At 34.8% G+C, this 21,294-nt stretch overlaps 1 protein-coding gene across 2 annotated transcripts in view; it reads left to right on the plus strand.

Annotated features, from left to right (window-relative positions):
- The window catches only part of TDRD3 (tudor domain containing 3), a 115,910-nt gene extending 100,311 nt beyond the window's left edge, over window positions 1–15,599 (plus strand). Inside the window, exons 13-14 of one of the 2 annotated variants that reach the window (XM_059818446.1) lie at window positions 10,208–10,344; window positions 15,293–15,599. In XM_059818446.1, coding sequence (XP_059674429.1) covers window positions 10,208–10,327 — 120 coding nt within the window. In that variant the 3' untranslated portion in view covers window positions 10,328–10,344; window positions 15,293–15,599. The remainder of the gene's footprint in view (window positions 1–10,207; window positions 10,345–15,292) is intronic. The other variant, XM_059818453.1, reaches the window with a different exon arrangement.
- The last annotated feature ends 5,695 nt before the right edge of the window (window positions 15,600–21,294 follow it).

A 21,294-nucleotide genomic window follows, 5' to 3' on the forward strand; every position in this document is an offset into this window, starting at 1 on the left:
ACCAGCAATACAGCAAATACTTTTTCCCCCGTATGGATATTTATGCCTTTGCTTATGACTGCGCTTAGTGCAAGGAAAATGAATGCTGAATTTTTTCCCAAGTCTATGCAAGTATTCCTTTTGGCTGTAAGTTTAGGACGGTTTCTGTATTACCAACATAAACCAGACCTTTCCAGAGGTCTTAATTCAATTTGATGTTCTGAAAAACTGGATGAATACTTTATTTATTAAAAAAAAAAAAAAGAAGTTGGGGAGAGGGAAGGGCTAAGAGTGGTATATGGAGGGAGGGATGGAGATGGAGTCTTAATTCACTGCTGTTTTCCAAAAACTGGCACAATTACTTCTTAGAGTAACATTGCTCCTTAGGGCACTTAACTCCTTATAGTGGTTACTGTTACTGTTTTCATGTTGTTGAATGTATGTGTTTTGTGGAAAACATTTCTACTTCTAGTTTGTGGCTTTCTTGCTGAATTGAAAAAATTTGATGTGTTTGCTGGTTGTGTGTTATTTATATAGCAAATCTCACTTCAGTGTATCTTCCTTTCTTTTAGAAATTATTAAAAATAAACCTTTTAAATATTTACAGGTTGATACTACTCAATGTGAAGAAGTTTTTACTAATAAAAGTCAGTATTTCTATTTTGTTTTGGGGATATGGTATGAATGGCTTAAGTATATATTTCTAAGGAGCTTCTAAAATTCATTACTTTTTTTCTGTATTAAGAACAAGGTGACAACTTGCAGGAGCTAATGTTTGGTTCAGGCACAAACCTGACAAGAAGAGTTGCACATTTATTTTGATATGTGCCACAGGGAATGACTGCAAGTATGAATAACTTGTGCAATACCTTTAGCTGGAACAGATAAGCGAGCAAAATGTCTGTGGGACAATCATGCCCCAGGCTTACATTATTCTAGTTTTACGGAAATGTAATTGGAATGTAGTCTATTTAGAAAAAAATGAGCGCTTTGTTTTCAGAGTTGAAGAAAAGCAATGAAGTACAGAGAAATGTCTGATTCCAAGTTAACAGTTGTGTTGGTTTTAGCAGTCTCAGATTTAGGTATGTAACTATTTTCCTTGTCCATCCATCTATTTTTCATTTCTTGATTTTTCTGAAGAATCTACAAATTTTCTGTCACTTGGTTTCTAATGTTTATTGCTTCACTCGAAACTCAAGATGTATATTGTCTTACCAGAATCATTTCAAAATTAGCTGTATTTAAAGCGTGGCTGCTTTTGTTGCAGCTTATATTTTCAGCAGAGGGAAAATGAGATAAATCTAATTGAAAATGTTAATAGTGTATATCCACTTTTTTCAGGATTACTGAAACATTTATTATAAATTTAGTATCTTAAATGAATATGTATGAAGGCTTTAGTTGATTGCTGGCCCTGAAGAATGCTTTGTAGAATTTTGCAAAAACTGGCCAAGAAAACATAAAATTATTTGACTTCTGATGTTTTGGTAGTGAAAGCAAACAGAAAATATTTTTTATCATTAATTTATTTCTGATGATAAGGAAAAGACGGCTCAGGGAAGGGTCATCTTGAAATTTTCATTTTGAAAATGAAAAAGCAACATTTTATGGCATAGCTCCACGCCACCTAGTTTTACATACCATAGTTAAGAACGTATTTATTTGTGGCCCATATGTGTTCAGTGGAGACAAAGACGTACCCTCATAAGGATCAGTTCTTTTTTCAAAGTGTAAATAAGGGAAACAAATGGTTTGTGTATGTTTTGGTTGTTTTATTGTTTGTTTTTTTAAATGACATTACAGCAAGTTTGTTTTAATGAATTATCAGTAACTTTTGGATTTTACTACTCCCGCATTAAGAAGACCGTTAACTGAATTTCTCTGTAGCATAAAAGGCTTTGTACAGAGCTTAAAAGTATAATTTAGTGTTTTACTCGTACAGTATATCAAAAACTCATACAATTTGAGAAACACTAGAAGAGAGAAAGATGGCTGTAGTATAGTAGGTTAAAACATTATATAAATGGGTAGGAATTATTCTGGCTGCATATAGAATGGCAACAAACAATAATTGTGTAGTTGCAGTTCAAAGTCTCAGGAGCTTTTTAGTAAATCGTACAGTACCATACAGCAAGTCAATTGTATCTCTTTGAGGACAGTTAAAGTTATGTTAAGATTTTGCAGTAAATCTCTCAGTAGGTTCCTAAATACATTTAACATTGCTATTTCTGGCACCACTGTATTATATTGTATAGTATAATATAATGTTCTACTATAGTGAACCTACAGCTAAAGGCTTCAGCAAAGCTATTGATGGTTTTGATGTAAAAGTCAAATCAGACTTACATATGGAGTACTACACATGTAGTATATACGCATTTATACACATCTGTACTACCTATCTAATGCTTGTAATGTCTCATATGTAGCTAGATGCTTATGGGGTCATGATTTTCAAGTGGAGAAGAACGCATATACTCTAGAAATCCTTTACAGCTGTTTATCCTGCATATCCTTTACAGACAGAAAATAACGGTCATGTATCAATGCAGTCAGTAAGGAGTATCTTTGAAGTCCTATGTAGTCCCTACTGCTGATGGAGTTGAGCTTCCTTATTGGAAGTGGCCAAAGTCAAGTTTCCTCAGGCATGTACTATTAGAAGAAATTTAAAATTAGATTGAATTAAATGTTCTTGATAAAATTTACTTTAAAATTTATTTTTTTCTTTTTGAGCAGACCTTACACATTCTTACCAATTCAGGATAAAAGTCTTTTGCTTTTAAAAAATCCATTTAGACAGTAAGGCCAAACATTTCCCGTGTATGTGATCCTTTAATTTTCTTCCTGTTTTGGTGGTGGTGGTTGTTGTTTTAGAACAATGCAACTGTTTCCATATGTTACAGTAGATCCTGGTTAGTCTATTAACTAAACATCCCCTAGTTCACCAACTGGATGGTTGTATCCAGAATTCAACACTGAAACAGTACTTTCTCAATGTGAGAGAGAAAAAATTTGAAAAAGCACGTGTAAACATTTTATTTATATTTTGGGATTTTTGTTTTGCATTTATTTGAAAAATTTAAAGATGTAGTCTTGGTGTTCTATAGATTTTCTATACACTTTTCTAAGAATAGTCTAAGTATCAAAAACTTTCTCATCCAATACAGAAGATGAAGTGCTTGTTTTAGCTCTTTCTTTGTCACCTCAGTAAAATATATCTGGATACCTAGAAAGATGTATATGGAGAAAGATAGAGACAGTGGGGAAGGACGAAAGAAAGAATGTAGCTTGAATGTCATTGTTCTGGTTTTGTGAGTTAGGAAATGCGTATTGTCTTTCATATGTCTTGTCTTTTTTTTTCCCTTTCATTCATGATTCAAGAGTGAAGAAATACCTGATTCTTTATTTTTGAATTGTCTTTGCCTTTCTCTCACTTTATTTTCACAAGTCCTATGTAAAGTTATCAGTTTTATTAGAAGTTAATGGTTTTGGTCTTTAGGATAATTTGAAATTAATTAGAAGTCTGGACAACCTGTTTTAAGGACTAAATTTGCTTACAATCCATTGGAATTATTGTAAATTTAAAAAACTATCATGCCGTTTAAGTTTTAAAAAATCGGAGCAGGTCATGTTTACTAAGAGAAGTAAAACCATAAAACATAGAACCAATGAACTCTATGCTATAAAAATGATTCTGCATTAGAAGGACATGGGTGATAGTGGGGGTTAACTTAAAAATGAAAAAATCCTGAGTAGGTTTTAACTGTTTGTGTTTAAATAGTAACTTTGGGACTGTTCTGTCTGAGATGCATGCACACAAACATGCACACGCTCTGATAAGAAGGCATAAGTTCCACTTCAGCCTATAAGTCATTATCCCCCTCAGACATACTTTTATTTGTTCTTAATTAATTGCTTCTAATGACGAAATCTGTTTCACACACCCATAATGTTTGAATATGGGCAGAGTAATTGCACAAGCCATAAGATGATTTTAATGGGAAAAGAGTTTAAGAGTGACTAGGAGTATGATTTCATGGACTGAGCTATTTCATGGACCAGCTATCAGCTCTGAGAGAAGGAAGCAGTTCTTTCTCCCTAATCCTGACCATCCTGCCTTTTGAACCTGTGTTAGTTAAAGATTACACCTGAGTAAGAAAGGGAAAAGAAAAGTGGAAAGAAGTGATGAAAAAGGTGCAGGAGAAGAGAAAGGAAAACAGATTGAACAGCAGCAGTACATTACATTGGTGCACTATCTGTGTCACTACAGCCTACATGTCAGAATTAGGTTATAAATTTAAGGATGACACATAGTTGATTCCTTTGTTTAGTTATACAAGGTTTAATTGTAGTGTGATGATACACTTCAAAAGATCCAGGCAAGAGTTAAGTAACAATAATAATTGTGTATCTTATTGTTAATGTTCTAAATGGTATATTAAAAGGTTAGTTTAAAAAAAAACCTGTATCATGTAATTACTACATTATAACATTTTTTTAAAGTAACATTTTTTTATTTAAACATAGCCGTATCCTTACAATTAGTTATGTGTACTTTTAGTCATCAGGGATACATTACTGCAATGTCTAACATGATATGTGTGAGCATACTAAAAGTATATTTTTGTAAAAGTGCAATGCTACCCTGACTCCTTTAAAGGCACATTAATAGGGCTAACAATTTATATTAATTATCTGATAGCAGTGAGGGGTCAGCTCTATGCAGGTCTAGCAGTATAATCTTGAATCCCACTTACCATTCTCACTCATAATTTAACTCGGAAATTTGTATGGCCATAGGCCCAGTCTAATATAGATGTGATGTGTGCTGCATCTGCAGACTCATAAAGATTACTCTGTGAGAAGATTACTCTGTGAGAGGAACCGATATTTTAAGTAACAAGCATAACTTGCAACGAAAATTGATCAAGAGAAAATACGTTGAATTATTCTGTACTAGACACTTCAAAAATGCTTGGTTAAGATCCTTGAAAAATCTACATTAGTGGTAATTTCTCTTTTACTTGGAATTTTCACACCTCATTTGATAGTAATTTTTTAAAATTATGCTCTAAAGCTTCTCCAAGATTCTGCTTTTATTAAATGACAAAAACTATTTTTTTCATAAAATCCTGTTTTCATTCTTAGTTGTTAAGTTCTAAGAATCCATTTAAGTATTCAGCTAAAGTAAGAGTTTAAGGGAATACTGTAGACACTTTAGCAAATGATTTTTTTTCCCTTACAAATATAGGATATATAACATAGTGCAATTTAAATATTTAAGTTTAGCTTTTCCTAGAAAACTTGTGGATTTTCAATATGGCCGTGTGTGGTTGGGTTTTCTGTTTGGTTTCTGTTTTTTGATACATCCGGAAAATCTTACATTCTATTTTTGATTGATACAAGCACAGGTAAGTAGGAACTGCAAAAATCAAAGATTAAAGTACTCAAGGAGATCAACACTGGATGATTAGGCAAAAGAAGCGAGTTTTAAGAATGGAATGTAACCAGCAAAACAAGAGATCACTTGGTGTCTTAACAGCAGGAGACAGCTGTTGCCAACATAGTGGGCATTGCAAACAGGCATTAAATCTGGACTAGGAAATGGGAGTTGAAATGCACATGAAAGAGAAGTTCATTTTGCAAGGAAGCCAACACTCTTTCGTGGTACTGAGTCTAGCAAGTTTTCCATGCATTGAGTATGTGGGTGAAGTTAAAACTACAGCTTAAACTGAAACAGTGGTTTAATGTTACTGAAATGGAAAATGTCTTCTACTTTCTTTGCCTTCTGCCTCTTCTTCATTCCATGGTTCCTGGCCCCACACTGCTTCTTCATGTCTCCTTTCACAGGCTTTGGCGCTTATGCCTTAGTAGCCCACAGAGAGCTATAATTGAAAAGCCTTGGCAGAAGGGCCCAGTGAACAGAGCAGAATTTTCTGTTCATAAGCAGGAATAGACAGAGGTAACTAGGTTGTAGGTGGCAAACTGTTGGAGTTGTTCAGCTGTGACTTGCAACTGCATCCTAAATATATGTGAGCAGAACATTCAGCAAAGCTTTTGTGTAATGCATAACTTCTGTCCCGCTCTTTACTGTCATCCGCCTCTTCATTGTTCTCAGAAGTTATACAGTAAGTATGCACTTCAAGGGCTGTATTTAAAAAAAGTTTCTAAACAGTTCTTTTGAATGCACTGAAAGAAATCTTGCAATTGAAATTAGGTGAGAAAGCTTTTAATAAAACATAAATTTACTCTGCTCTAATATTGTTAATTTTAAGAGTAAATTGGTTGTTAAAGTATTTTAAATGCTTGATTTATAACTTTATTCTGCAGCTATGAAATCCATTGAATTTTTTATGTAAAAGCATGCTGGTAGTCACTTGGCTGGACTGAAGTTAGTTTCTGGTTCACTAAGCTCAGCTGGTGAAGTATGGTGGTGGTACAAGCTCTTCAGAATATATGGGTCCAAAATAAAAGCACTGAGTGTGCACATACTACCATTTTACACTTGTTTAGTTCTTGTCTGTCTTATGAGATAGAATAAAAATATCAAAAGTAACAGCAGATTTTTATGGCAAAATTTTATGGCAAAATAGAAGCTGAAATCCCCAATGACTTATGCTTCCCTGTTCACCATCTTGTTTTAAATACCTAAAGAATGCTGTCATTCTCCACTGTCTCTCTCATGTCATTCTAGCCTGTTACTGCAATAATTGCTTTTTGCATTTAATTGTTTGCATTGTAAACCTTTCCTTGCTTTTTCCTATGGATCTGCCAGTTTTTGCTGTCTTTTGCAGTTGTGCTTGGTGGTATCATTTGATCTCAGGGTACATAGCCCTAGGTAGGCATTGTGCAAGTACTAGAAAACTCAGTCCTGGGTCCTGGAATATTAAATAAATAATGAATAATAAGCTGAAGGATGGAGATAATAAAATTTATATAAGTGTTTGGGGTAGCATACTAATATGAAACCTCTACTGGTAATAGAAGGACAATGAAGATGCTCTAAGAGAGATTTGTGGCCACCTTTGCTTTATAAAATGTAACCTAGATCTTACATGGATAAGGAAGTAGGAAATGGAGTAATTTAGAAGGAGTCACAAGCAACTGATAAATGGAAAGCAAGCAGCAAGAAAGATTGGAAAAATAGAGTTGGTGGCAAGATGTGTGACCTAGTTGACTGCAGAGTTATAATGGAAGAACTGTAGACAGCTAATGTTTTTAGGTTGAAGAACAGAAAAAACAAGGAAGTGAACATTAGAGATAGTAAGTTTTGCCTACAAAGGAGGGATGCTGTTCCCAAAGAGCGATGGCAGTCTTGAACATGGGGTGGAGAGATTTTGAAGTAAATTGAGATAAAGAGGAACCCAGAAAAAAGCCTTAAGATGGAAATAAAATAAAATGGCAAGAGAAAAAGGATGAAAGATCAGCAGCGAAGGATTTGAGGGTCAGTGGTCAAGAAATGGTAGCAGAAAAGAAATGCAATTACTTGCAAAACAAGAAACAACATTCAATAAAGATATGTCTTGGCAAATTGTTATTTTGGAGAATATTAGATCTGATTAGCATCAAATGTGAGTGAGAAAGACCCACAAAACAAATGACAACATGTCATCTGATGTGAAGATGGCAGAGTTCAACAGGATGATCAGTAACTGTGTGGTGAGCCACTGTGCATAGAGAAGAATGAGGGAACAGTTGAAAGTTGTTCTGTTGCTCATTTTTTCTTATTATCATTTGCTGCATTGCTCACTTTCATTTCATTCAGGGCCTCAAGAAAGTGAATGTGATTTCACGTTTCACTCTTGCCTGTTGTAATAAAAATACTTGAATTGGAATGCATGCATCTGAAGCTTTTCATTCTATGTGTAAAGGCAACCACACCAAGATGGAAATGTGTAAGACAAATTCTAGTTTTAATTTGATTTTACTGAATTCAAAGGATCAACAACATTACCTTTGAGATTTGATGAAGATTTGCTGCTCTAGAAATTTACTCTAATATATCCTTGGAAAGAGATTGGCTATTACAGGTGAGACACTAAACTACTTAATTTCTGGGTTTTTTGAACACAGACTACCAAGGTTACAAATAAAAGATTGATGTCTGATTCGCTCTTGAAAACACCAGTATGCATTGCTAAATTTTCAGTCGTGCATATATGCCATTTAGTTTTCCAGTTTTGGAGAAATCCAAGTATCGAGCACATGAAAGTTCACCAATTTATTCTTAAAGAGTGAGCTCTTTTATGTTAGATTGAAGCTTTGGCAAAGAATTTGAAGAAAACTTGCAGTTACGTCTTTCTTTACTTTTTTGGCAAATAACATGGAACTATTTTCAGCTCTTCAGGTTTCTTGGAGTATACTGAAAAGAGCTAAAGGTATTTAGACCACTTCAGGCATCTAGCTTACCTTTTAACATTTTGATGCTAGTATATCTTGCATTGTCAGTGATGGGAGATTATTTCATATACTAAGTTGAGGGTTTGTACTAGGGCTAACAGTATTGCAAGCTGTGTGGATTTTTTGGTTAGACATCTGCTTTTCTGGTTTTTTTCTTTTGGATAATCAGTGTCTCTGAACCTCTTTATATGATGGAATCAACAGTGCTGCAAGCCGTAAAAGAGGTACACTGAGAAAAGTAAGTTTTATGGCAGAATTCCATGGTTCTCAGCCTTCAGCTCCAGTGAAACTAAAAGATACAAATCAATTATGCTGTATTCAGTTGTGTTGAAAATCTGCTTTCTTCTACAGTTATTGCAGACTCTCTGTAGAAGGGCTTAACCTGTTTTTCTGCAAATATAGTTATGACCACAGACATGTCCTGTAAATAGGAGACCCTACCATGAGGGATGTGGTTGTCTGTAACTGTTACTTTAAAAATACATGTTTATTGATATTCAAGCTGATTCAGAAAGAGATGTTTCTTGAGTAAGATCTGACTTTTCACAACAGAAAGAAACTTAGGCTGTAGATTTTCCTTTCTGTGTCTTACAGTGAAATGTTTTACTGCTGTGACTTGCTTATTGTTTGTTACATCCATGCTGCACTTTAAGACAGTTCCTGGGTGTTGGAATTACTGATGAACTGTTAATGAACGTTTCAGTGTTCTTGGTTTGTGTTCCTTTATGTTCCTATGTTGTGAATGAAAGGAAATTAAGAGTTATATACTCATTAGGTTTTCCCAAAAGTGGATTATTTACAGCATGTTCCCTATAGACCTGGTGTCTGCTACAGTGTAGTGTTAGGATATTAAAGAAATGAAATTATAACTGTTTCCCCAATACACCATTTGACAATCATACTCCTGTTCAGAGACTTTTTTTTTCCCAGCCTATAATTTTTTTCTTCTATTTCTCTTTGTTATCAACTCTAATACTCTTAAAATTCTTCTCGGTCTTTAATGTGTACCACCTTCAAATATTACATCAGATGAATGTTTTTCCTTTCAGTATTTCTTGACCAAAGTAAATATGTAGCTATTTTAACCTTCCTTTGTAAATTATTCTCCAGTCTCTTCATTATTTTTGTTGTTTTTTCTCTGAATTCCATGTAATTTGTCAATAACTTTCTGGTATTGAGATGCCTAGTAGTAAATGCAATATTGCAAATATGTAATTACCTCTCCTCTCATTATTCAGAGGTTATATTTATTATTGCTGCACATAGCAAATTCATATCTAAATTGCTGTCTACTATACTTGTAGGCTTTTTTGATTATTACTGCATCACAGATTTTTATCTACTGTTTCAGATCTGTGTTTCTAGTATGCATATTGCCAGATGCTGATCCTTGCATTTCCATTTCCTAATTCTTTTATTTCATTCCACACACACTTCTAAACTCCCAAAAGCTGATATTTCTCTTGCTCTGGCAGGTTATCGAGGTTATTTTGCTTCTTGAGTTTGTTGCCTGTATGACTCTTGAAAAATAATTTTGCTTTAATATACAATTTTTTTTTCTGCAAATATTTAATAACTGCTGCTGCTGCTGCCCTGGGGATTGAGTTTTGAGATTCTCCATCTTGTTTTTCTTAGCTTTCCTAGGTTTGGAAAACCCACTCCCATTATCTCACTTATTTTATTAAGTGGTCATCAGCACAAAAGCAGTAGTTGCTATGCGTGCATGAATTCATTCATACATATGTGTGTGTGTATGTGTGCATATACCTACTCATGTATAATGCATTTACCTACTCTTCCATTTAAAACCAATGCTATTTACCTGCAGGAGGAGGAAGAAGAAACATATGAGCAAACTCTAGAATTCCGCAGAGGAGGTGATGGTCAGCCAAGACGGTCCACACGACCTACTCAACAGTTTTATCAACCCCCAAGAGCTAGAAACTGATTAATAAGAAATAAAAGGTAAATATATGATACTGATATTTTGTTTATGGGTTTAGATTTCAAGAAAAGTAGATCTGGATTGTTCTATACTGCAGTGTTCGTCAGTCTTTGTGAAGTTCGTGAGAGACCATTCTACACCTTTGCCAGTAGTTGGTTGTATAAGAACCCTCAGCATTGGGTTGCAGGTGATGAGTATTTTGAACAAATAAATTACTGTAATCACCATTTTGCAAGCAAATAGACAACTTAAAATTCCTAGAAAAAACATGTTTCTCATTAAAAAAAAAAAAAGTAGTATTAAGCAATAGCACAAGTATGACATACTTTGTTTAATAGTGGTAAGGAGCAAGCACAGAGCAGTGATTGCTACACCGGAGAACTATTGATACTAAACCAGTGTAATCTTATGTAAGTGAAAGTTTTATGGTTGTGTCTTTCTGTGATTCTTGTGATCACCTACATGGAAGATATGTTTGGCATATTGCTTCAAAGTTTTTTAGGGATATCGGTATATTTATGATAGAAGTTGGATATCTCTGTTTCTCTGGATTTTGTGGCCGTAGGAAGAGACTTAATGTACCTGTGGGAAGACTGAAGGCAATAAAAACACTTTGGCAAATAGCTTTTTAGGTTTGCTTTATGTAAGGACTCATTTCATGTGAGCAAGCTTTTACTTGATACTTTTTCACCTAAAAGCAGCAGCAAGTTTCTCTCATTCACATACAATGGACCAGCTACTTCTCCGAAACAAGTGGCTGCAGTTCCTGCTGAACTCAGTACTGTCTGTCTCTGTCCAAGGTCCCATATTCTTCTTTTTATGAGCCATTTATGTGAATAAATATTCTTTCTATTGTTTTACTTACTGTGGGAACACTAAAATATAGAAATCTGTGAGCTCACCATTGAATCGGGAGGTACAAGGCCTAAGAATATTTACTATGTTCTGAATCTTGAGGATATGCTTGCACCTATACTGTATTAAATAGCAGAAATTAAGGGATTATATTTCATCCTCAGAAAATACACCTGATATGTAAATTCAAAAATCTAAAAAGGCTAGACAGATAAAACAGTTATAATTCTTTTACTAAACAAATCAAGTATGCTGTACTGCTTTAATTTTACTTGTGGAGCTTCTAAATCATTAATTTTCAAACGTTGATTAAAAGTCTGTCCTGAATAAAGAAAGCTTTGTAAAGTCGCATGCTATTTGATATACATGTACAACATGTCTTTGTCTTGAGAATCTGTTTTTTTTTTTGTTCCCTACTAGCCAGTTTATTTTTATCGAGCTCTTTTTAGTTCCTTTCCTTGCTCCAGTCCTTCACCTTCAGTTGGCTTAATAGGTGCTGCTGATCTCTGCAGCTTTTGATATTTCTGACATGCAATAATGTATGATTTTACTTTTTTGGTCATATGCTAAAATACCTTTTTCATTTGGGGGAGTACTGGCAATATAAGAGCAAAATGTATTCCTGGCTCTTGCCAAGGTGGTAATTATTCTATTTTTGCCCATATAATTCAATTTTCTATTTTAAGTAAGTGTATCAATCACTATCAATAAACATGTCATGAGATGATTTATGCAGAAATAATTCTGGCATATGCACTGAGCTGAGTTTTAAACCAGCTCAGCTGGCTCAGAGGAATGTCAATGTGATCAGCCGAATGAAATGTGCTCAGTGTAGACAGCAGTCAAAACCAGGGAGGTTTTTTGTGCCTTTAGGTAATATTTTTGGTATTTCTCTAATTTTACAGTATAAATCTGGAAAACTGTGTTTGGCTTCGGTCAGCTGGGAGAAGGGGGAAAATGGACATCCAGAGAGAGTGATAGTAATGCCTGTATCTCAAGAAAAGTGAATGAATTGTTGGCAAGTAAGAAACAACCTTTCTAAGGCACAGGTGGTTGTTCCTTGCAGGTTTTCTTATTCCTTGCTTTGAAGATTCTAAGAGGATCCTGATCTAATTGGACATCAGACTTGGTATCAAAACCTACCTACCATAAAAAATAAACAGTTACAGACCTCCCCTTCCTCCAGTTCAAATATTATTGTTTTCTGTCAGACATCTCTAACTAAAGGGGTTAGTTTCAGGTGGTAAATAGTGTCAGATAAATAAACCTAAAAGCATTTGTCAACAAGTAGCAATGGACTGTGCTCATACAGGAAAAAAAAAATCAAGATACGTTTTGGAAAATGTGTCATGAAACTGAATATAATTTTTCAGCAACTACTTACTTTGCTTTAAAAAGTACATCTTTCATTGACAATACGTCCAGATACATCCTTCTTTTTCTTCCTCATCTTTATCCTTCATCTTCTTCATTTAAAACTCTCTTCCTCAGTTGTTGAAATGAGATATTTCCTGTGTCCTCTTTTGGCCTAGGACTGTTTACTTCAACATCTGCTCAAGTTAGTGCCAATTTGTTATCCAAAACTGATCTTACTAATCCAGTGCAACATACGATCAGTGGCAGCTTAAACCTGGTAAATTTTGGCTACTTTTGTTAAGTCTAACTCTCTTGGAATATTATGCACTTTATCTTCTACAATATAAATAGCAAATATTGTAGGAGTTATACATACCTTAAATAGTCATCACTGTAACCAGCAATTCGTTATGGGGAAATACAACTTACTGCTTGATAGGAAGATTCATTCCCTCTAGATCAAAACATTCAATGCCATCTTCATTGGCTGAATTGTCTTGAACTTTATTTAAGTGGAAACTGTCACTAAATGTCTAAAATGTAGTTAATTAGAATATTTATGTATTTTATATTAAAATTATTTGCTCTATCTAGCTATTTTAATTAGTTTTTTAGGTTTTTATTTGGAAGATTTCCATTATTAAGCTCAACTACATTTCCACATAAAATAATGAAACAGCTATTAGGTGTTAACAGCAAAAAGAAGTTGTCAAGATATGAAATTGGTCTTAAATTCTTGAAACACTAAGATCACTCAGATAGAAAAAGCAAATAGAGAGGCAAGAGATGCCTTCTATATAGAGGTTGGGTGGTGCTACTTAAGCATAGTTAGCTCCTGTATTAGTTCCAGTCAAAACCATCCTTTATTTTGTCTAGACTTTGTAATACTGATTTTTTTTTTTTTTAATTTTATTTTATTTTCCTCTGCCACTGTGTGAACATTTAGAAAACTGAACATCCTGTTCCTTTCTCTTCAAGAGCATGGCATTTGCGGTCATCTCTGAATAGTGACAAAAACGTGGAAAACCTTCCTCAATTTGAGAACACTCTATTGCCGATCTTTTTGAGGATAAAAATATTGGAGTGCTGTATCCAGAAGCTTTTTCTGTGTGGTACAGACAAGCTTTTGCCTGCTAGATTTGCTTTCTGAAGCTCGTGTAGAATACAGCGTAGCTGCCGTCATTTGCCTTGTTTGATAGGTAAAGTGATGTGAGGAGGTGTTTATTGTGATACTGTGTATGAAAGGGACGTATCAAAGATGAAACATTAGGTCCATACAGTAGACATATCACCTCAGACCCAAAGGCTCTCAGATCTATCTGTATAGTTTTACATCACTTGACATGGAGGACTTATTAGCACCCGTACAATAATGCAGAAATGAAGCTATTCTGCTTCCTGGATTAGTTTTCAGCATACTCATTTAGGTGTTCAAGTTGCCCTTGCAAATCTGGAGTTAGTACTGACAAATATCAGCTCATAATCTATGTCTACAGTTTAATGGGGTCTTAAGTGTGAGGAGGCTTAAGTTTTTAAAATGCTGAGTTGTTTTTTAGAAGTGCAATTTGATCCATGGGGTTGTTTAGCCTGGACTTTATTACAGCCTTTCAATATTTAAAGGGGGCTTATAGGAAAGATGGAGACAGACTTTTTAGTAGGGCCTGTAGCAATAGGACAAAGCGTAATGGTTTTAAACTAAAAGAGGGTAGGCTCAGACTACATATAAGGAAGAAATTTTTTTACAACGAGGGTGGTGAAACACTGGCACAGGTTGCCCAGAGAGGTGGTAGATGCCCCATCCCTGGAGACATTCAAGGTCAGGTTGGATGGGGCTCTGAGCAACCTGATCTAGTGAGGTCATTTAAAGGTCATTCCAACCCAAACCATTCTATGATTCTGTTCTTCTGAAGAGCTTCTTGCCACACTGTTCTACGCTTTGTGTATTAAGAACAATTACTGCAGACTTGCAGGAAGTTTTGACTTGGTGTTTATTATGAAGGTGGAGCGATAGAGTATCATGTTAAGGTGAAGTAACAGAAGTATGGGGTGGTCAGTACCTCACTGTGGTTGCAGTTGACCTAGAAATGATCATTTATTAATATCCGGCAGTGTGAGGTAGAGAACACTAACTCAATTTTATCAGAGCACTGCTCTGATAGCTCTTTAACCCACCTTAGTTTGTTTAGGGTATGAGTCAAATACTAGCTTTAAAAGATCTGTAAAATAAGATATTCCTCCTAGTGAATCAAGATATAAGAATTAGAATATAACAATAATAAAAATACATCCTGAGCTTACACTTCCTGTATAGAATGTCATGATAGTATGAAAAAGAAGGGGAGTAAGTAATCAGAAATGAGTGTTTTGAAGGATCATAGCTTTTGGAGGAGCTTGAAAGAACCTAAGAGTGTGAACCTATGAGTGCCTCGTCATTTTCTGTTTCTTGGGTGTTCCTTTCTTCATGACAGAATTAATCTACACCTTGTCACAATTGCTATAAAATCTGTACTGAAGTCCTTACCAATGGAGTCATTGCCAGAAAGTGTTCTTTCCTTGTATTATACCAATCATATTTATCACATTGAAATGCAGCCTTCGGATTTATCTTTTAAAGACTTACATCTCTGTAAGTACTGAAAAGCAGATGTCCACTCTTTTGGAGGAAGAAAATGAAATAACAGTAAAGCGTATGTTGTACAAAGAGCAGAGAGTTTTTATGCTGATCTATTGTATTTTTTTTTTTTTTTTTTCATTTAGAAACCTTCTCGGGGTGGGGAGAGATTCACTGGCAGCTCCAACTTGCTGAAGACTTACAGAAGAAATTCCGGCTTATCCAAGTAATAGGATGGAACAAAGAAAGCTCGTGTGAGCAGAAGGAATTTGGACCTGACACCACAAGAGACTTTTTTAAAATTCTTAGTTATATGAAGCTGAATACTTTTTACATATGGAAGAGGCAAATTGTCATTGCTGCCATCAATAAAACCACAATGCACTATTCTATTCTTTGCCTTGTATTCTTTTTACTGAGCCTCCATTGTTAGTTAGCATAATACTAATGTATCATAATTTTTATTCATTTTGAATTGATTTTGGTTTTAATATTGTTTCTAGTGAAAGTAAAACTTACATGTTCTCAAAAGTAGACAGGATTGGGACTTTAATTTAGATTTTAGGCTAGCGTTAGTGAAACGTTAAAAATTTTCAGCTAATTATTGTGCAGTGAAATTCTGAATAGGTTTTGACTGTGTTTTCTGTGTTTTGGTTTTTTTCAAAGTTGCTGAAGGCCAAATTACAAATTTGCCTATTATGTTTTTCACGATCTGTGACTAAAAGGTCGAAGATGAGAAAAAAAATTCATCAGTTTCAATAGTCATTTTCTAAATAATTTTGGGTAAATATTTTCTTTTTTAGGAATATTTATATTACATAAATAGACACATTTCTAGAAGGTACAGGAAAGTAGTTTAAACAAAAAGAAATGAAAGATGCGTATGAGTATTTTAAACATAAATATGTGTATACATGCACACATGTGCAACCTGTTGAATAGCAGGTTCTGGCTTTCTTGTAGCTTTAAACTCTGCTTTTATTGCTTCATTTTATTAAATTTTTTTCAATTATCATTGACGCTTGAAAGAACCTTATGTCAAACTACTTTTCATTCTAAGTTGTACCTTTGCATCTTACGTGATTATGACAAATAGTTGAAATTTCACTATTTCTTTAGCTGAGAAGCACTCAAGATCTGTGTACCACGCAAATCCCTTCCAATCTTTGTTCTGATCATTTAATTAAGTTTGAAATAGCACATATGTTTTGAGGTAGTTCTGTAAAGACAGAATTTTACCTGAGATCCGTATTGATGGTGTAAGTTGTACAATTAATTCTACTGAATTTCTTTCTGAGTACTCATACAAAACTCTGTTTGGACAGAACCTGGTTTATTTGGATGAAAAGAAGTTTTATATTGATGATGTACCTGAATGTATTTGCAGTATGTAATGTGGATTACTGTCCGAATGCAGTCAAATCTTAGCAAGTACATAAATATTATCAGAATAGTAAGGAACCAAATGTTTTGCGGCCTTAATGGATCCTAAGCAGCTTCTTGAGAATTATAATGCAGCTCACAAATAATTCTAAAGAAATTAGGAAGCTTAAAATATGAGCTGTACAATGTTGACTTTTTCACTATCAACTGAGACACAAATTTTATGAAGTTTGTTAGACTTAAGTTAGAAACGACATTCCAAATACTATGAATCATTCTGGTCAGTTCTGCTAAATTGTACCAGCAAATAAATAAATTGTAGATCTAATACATTGGATGTTGGATGCTTTACTTCCAGAATTATTGCTAAGACCTCTGATAGCAGCTATCAAAAACCAATGCAGCCATAGCATCGTTTTAAAAAGCAGTTTCAATTTTTCTTTACAAATAGACTATGCGTTAAATGAGAGCCCTACAATCAGTGTACTGAAGCAATTTCTGAAATTAAAATAACTTTTATGTTCTTTGAGCTTTCATTCTTGCTGTGAACTAAATCGTAAAATTCAGAAAACTGCAGTCTGATTTAGTGACCTGTAAAAAAGCCTACTTACGAAAATTTGAAGACTGTAGAAATACTATGCAGCATTCCTCTATAGTGGTTGTGGCATTCTGAAATTACCACATGTATGTGCAGCTGTCTGTAGGCAAATTAAATATATTTGAGAATGTTGTTTTTGTTTGTAAAACAGTGAAGACCATGTCCCAGTCTTTTCACTGGTGCTGAGGAACTGGAAAGCCAGAATAAGCAAACATCTGGAGAGTCTCCTTGAAAAGGCATGTTATCTTTGTGTGTTTTATGATTCTTTTCTGTTTTGGTTTCAACTGAAATAACTTCTTTTGAAAGCTCTGCCTGTTTAGGATCTGAAGAACAAGTGATTTGAGTAGATAAAAACTATTTCCGTCAGCCTGTTCTGAAAAGCAAGAATTCATGTATTCGCGCTCATTGATTCCTATATCTGGAAGCAACATGATGATAAACTAGGTATGTATATAGATTATTTTCTTGATTTGTGTAATGCCTCAAAACTACAAATATAATAATTTGCCAGTCATAATGTAGTAAAGTTGACGTATACAAGAACAACATTAGTTATCATGACTAGGTGGGTCTTCAAACCTGATGTAAAAGTTCACTTCTGGTTTGTCAAAAGCAACAGCAAAAGCAAGCCCTTAGACTTTGTGGGGCTACATCTGTGTAATTAAAAAAGGCTGATAAGGAGCACTGGATACTGATCATCCACACTATTTATTTACTAACTTTGATTTCTGACTCTATTTTGGAGTGTTCTTGACCAGCTGTTTCTAAGACAAACCTGTCACAAAGAAACTTTGCACTTTGCAAGCTGGACATGAGCCAATCTGTGTCTTTTGATTTGTGAACCAGTAGGTCCCTGGTCTGTGGCCCTCCATTACTAGGGTTACAGATACAGCTTATGAGGATTTCTGTCTTCAATTTTAGGAATGCAAGTCTAATGAGATGTTTTCCTTGCCATTGACTTGTATATAACATTTTTACCTAAAGGAAGTTAAAAAAAAGTTAGAATTTCTGATTTAAATTATTCTAAAAGTTTTATGTGCCAAGTTGGTAACTCTATCATTGAATGATTCCCCCCTCCCCCTTTATATTGTTGAGATATAGAATAATTCTGAAACAAAGAGTGGAAATGTTCTGGTTTCATCGTAAATGTTTTCAGAGTTTTGTAATAAAATGTGATTGAAGTTGTCATGTTTTCATTTAAAATTCTGCCTTGGACTAACATCTGATAGATATTCATATATATTTTTATATATATATTAATATAGCTTTTTTCTGTTGTCACTAACAGGTACTTTCTTATTAAGTCTTTGGGAGCAACCATACAAAGCATTTTGAGGATCACTTGTCAAGGTTGCTCTTCCAAGAAACGCTGCTGGAATTGTCTCTGCAGAATCTCTCTGTAATGACGAGCCGTATGCAGATAAAACTTGTTGGGAATATGGCTTTCCAAGGCAGTATTAACAACACGTATTTCCATTGCGTAGCAAAAGTTGGTATCATAGGAAGGACAAATCTTATCCCTGAGGTGCACTTGGCATTAGTTACAGAATGAATAAAAGCTTAATGGAAGATAAAGATTTAGCATGAAGTAAATCTGGACACATTTGCAAGAGAACTCCCAAATAGCCAAACTAGCTAATGAAGGTTGGTCTCATGTTAGCCAGGTAGCTGAAAGAATCTGGTAGTGTAAACAGTCCCTTTCTAGCATTATGGTTGGAGGGGGACTTCATACAGAAAAATCTCTAGTACTTTTGTGTCTACAAAGGAACATATCGTTCAGAACAATTGTCTATAGATGCTTTCTTGAAGGAGAATCCCAGTTCAACTGTCCTTTCATCGTGTGACTTGATCCAAGTCCAGTAAAATCTTAAAACTTTCTTGAGAACTATATAAGCCTCAAGAATGGCTAATTGCACAATTCTAGCTAGCTCAGTTCAGCTTTCTACCTGCTATAAAATTATTGAGGTGTTCTCTTGTTTTTTTGGTTGTTTTTTTTTTTTCCTTTCTGAAATCTTTTAAAGCAACCTATTGCAGGAAGGTACTAAACATGTAAGCTAAATTACAGAAGGTACTCCAAACGTGTAGACACTGACGTTCTCCTAGCATGATATGCATATGAAAAGCTTTGTGTATTAGTGGTATCCTTCAAAGCAATGGTAAAGACTCATAATTACTTTTTTTTTAATATTCATTTCATATTAATTGCTTACGTTGGCCTGTTTTGGCTTTAAATTACAATTTTGGTTTGGGGTTTTGAGAATGGTTCTAAATAATTTAAAAAGTAAAGATAGAAGTTACGTCCATACTTAATTTTCCCACAAGATTGAGAGGCTACAAAAAGTCAGTTTTCATACAAACACATGGGTTGTTGATGGATGTAGTGATGTTCTGGCAATTATGGTGGTATGAATGAAACCAGAATCTAGTATATGTTAAAAATAAATCTTACATGTGTTTAAATAAATAGGAACTGTGGGAAGGCAAATGATTAGGTGTATAATAGCAACAGAGCACTATAGAAGCAGCTGCAGAATTTTTTTTAGACCATCTAAGGAAAATGTTTGTGATCATATTATAGTGTCTTGTAATATTTCATGCAACTTGACTAATCTGTTTCTATCTTATAATGGTTGCATAGGTAAGTATTGTGCAGAAGATATTCATGTCATTTTCAGGCAGTTTAGTACGTCATGGGATCTTAGAATCATAGAATCATTTAGGTTGGAAAAGACCTTTAAGATCATCACGTCCAACCATAAACCTAACACTGCTAAGTCCACCACTAAACCATGTCCGTAAGTGCCACATCTACATGTCTTTTAAATGCTTCCAGAGATGGTGACTGAACCACCTCCCTGGGCAGCCTGTTCCAACGTCTGACAACCCTTTCAGTGAAGAATTTTTTCCTAATATCCAGCCTAAACCTCCCCTGGTGCAACTTGAGGCCATTTCCTCTTGTCCTGTCGCTAGTCCCTTGGGAGAAGAGACCAACACCCACCTCTCTGCAACCTCCTTTCAGGCAGTTGTAGAGAGCGATGAGGTCTCCCCTCAGCCTCCTTTTCTCCAGGCTAAACAACCCCAGCTCCCTCAGCCGCTCCTCATGAGACTTGTGCTCCAGATCCCTCACCAGCTTCATTGCCCTTCTCTGAACACATTCCAGCACCTCTTTATCTTTCTTGTAGTGAGGGGCCCAAAACTGAACACAGTATTCAAGGTGCAGCCTCACCAGCACCGAGTACAGAGGCACGATCACCTCCCTGCTCCTGCTGGCCACACTATTTCTGATACAAGCCAGGATGCCGTTGGCCTCCTTGGCCACCTGGGCACACTGCTGGCTCATATTCAGATGGCAGTGAATGCTTTGCTTTGATTTTATACCATATATTTCTAAACTGCAAAGGTTAAAGAACATAAATAATACTTTATATTTGTTTTATAGTCAAAATAGTCTTAACCCCATGTATATTTTGTCATTAGATAAATCGCTATGCATCTGCTAAAACAGCTGTAATCTTACAAGACTGCACAGATTTAAGTCTCAATTAACCATCTATTTTGTGCTGATTATTCTTCTGTAGCTATTTAGCAAAGGAACTTGGTTTGTTTACAATAATAAAGTAAAAAGAATAAATAAGGGAAGCTCTATCATTCTGACATGCTACAAGTGAAACAGTTTTTTGTACTGGGAAACTAGAATAACATATACAAAGTTAGTGTTTCATGTTCTATTTGAATGAACAAAATAGCTTTTTTCAAAATTGAAATTTTTTTATGTAAAAAATTGATCCCATTCCCCCTCCCCCCTTGCTAATTAAAAAGGATTTCATCCCAGTTGAATTGATGGGATAAGACAGATGATCTACTATGGCATTTCACTGCTTTTGCCATAATAGTGTCTTTGGGTATATTATGATCAAATGCTCCCAATAACAGATATTCTTGATGACCAGGTATAAGTGTGTTTTTTACTCCAATATATTGTATTAAATATATATCAAAACTTGAATTTAGCATTGTACATGGCAAAGTTAAGATATGTCATGCTGACATTAATCAGGTGTAGGAGCTATAGCTAAGTGTGTACTACAGCTGCAGAAATGAAATAGAATTCAGTCTGTGCTGCTCCATTTTACTTAGTTGCTTTAACTTTGAACTCTCATTTTCAAA

Source organism: Gavia stellata, chromosome 1 (genome assembly GCF_030936135.1).
Source record: "Gavia stellata isolate bGavSte3 chromosome 1, bGavSte3.hap2, whole genome shotgun sequence".
Lineage (NCBI taxonomy): Eukaryota > Metazoa > Chordata > Aves > Gaviiformes > Gaviidae > Gavia > Gavia stellata.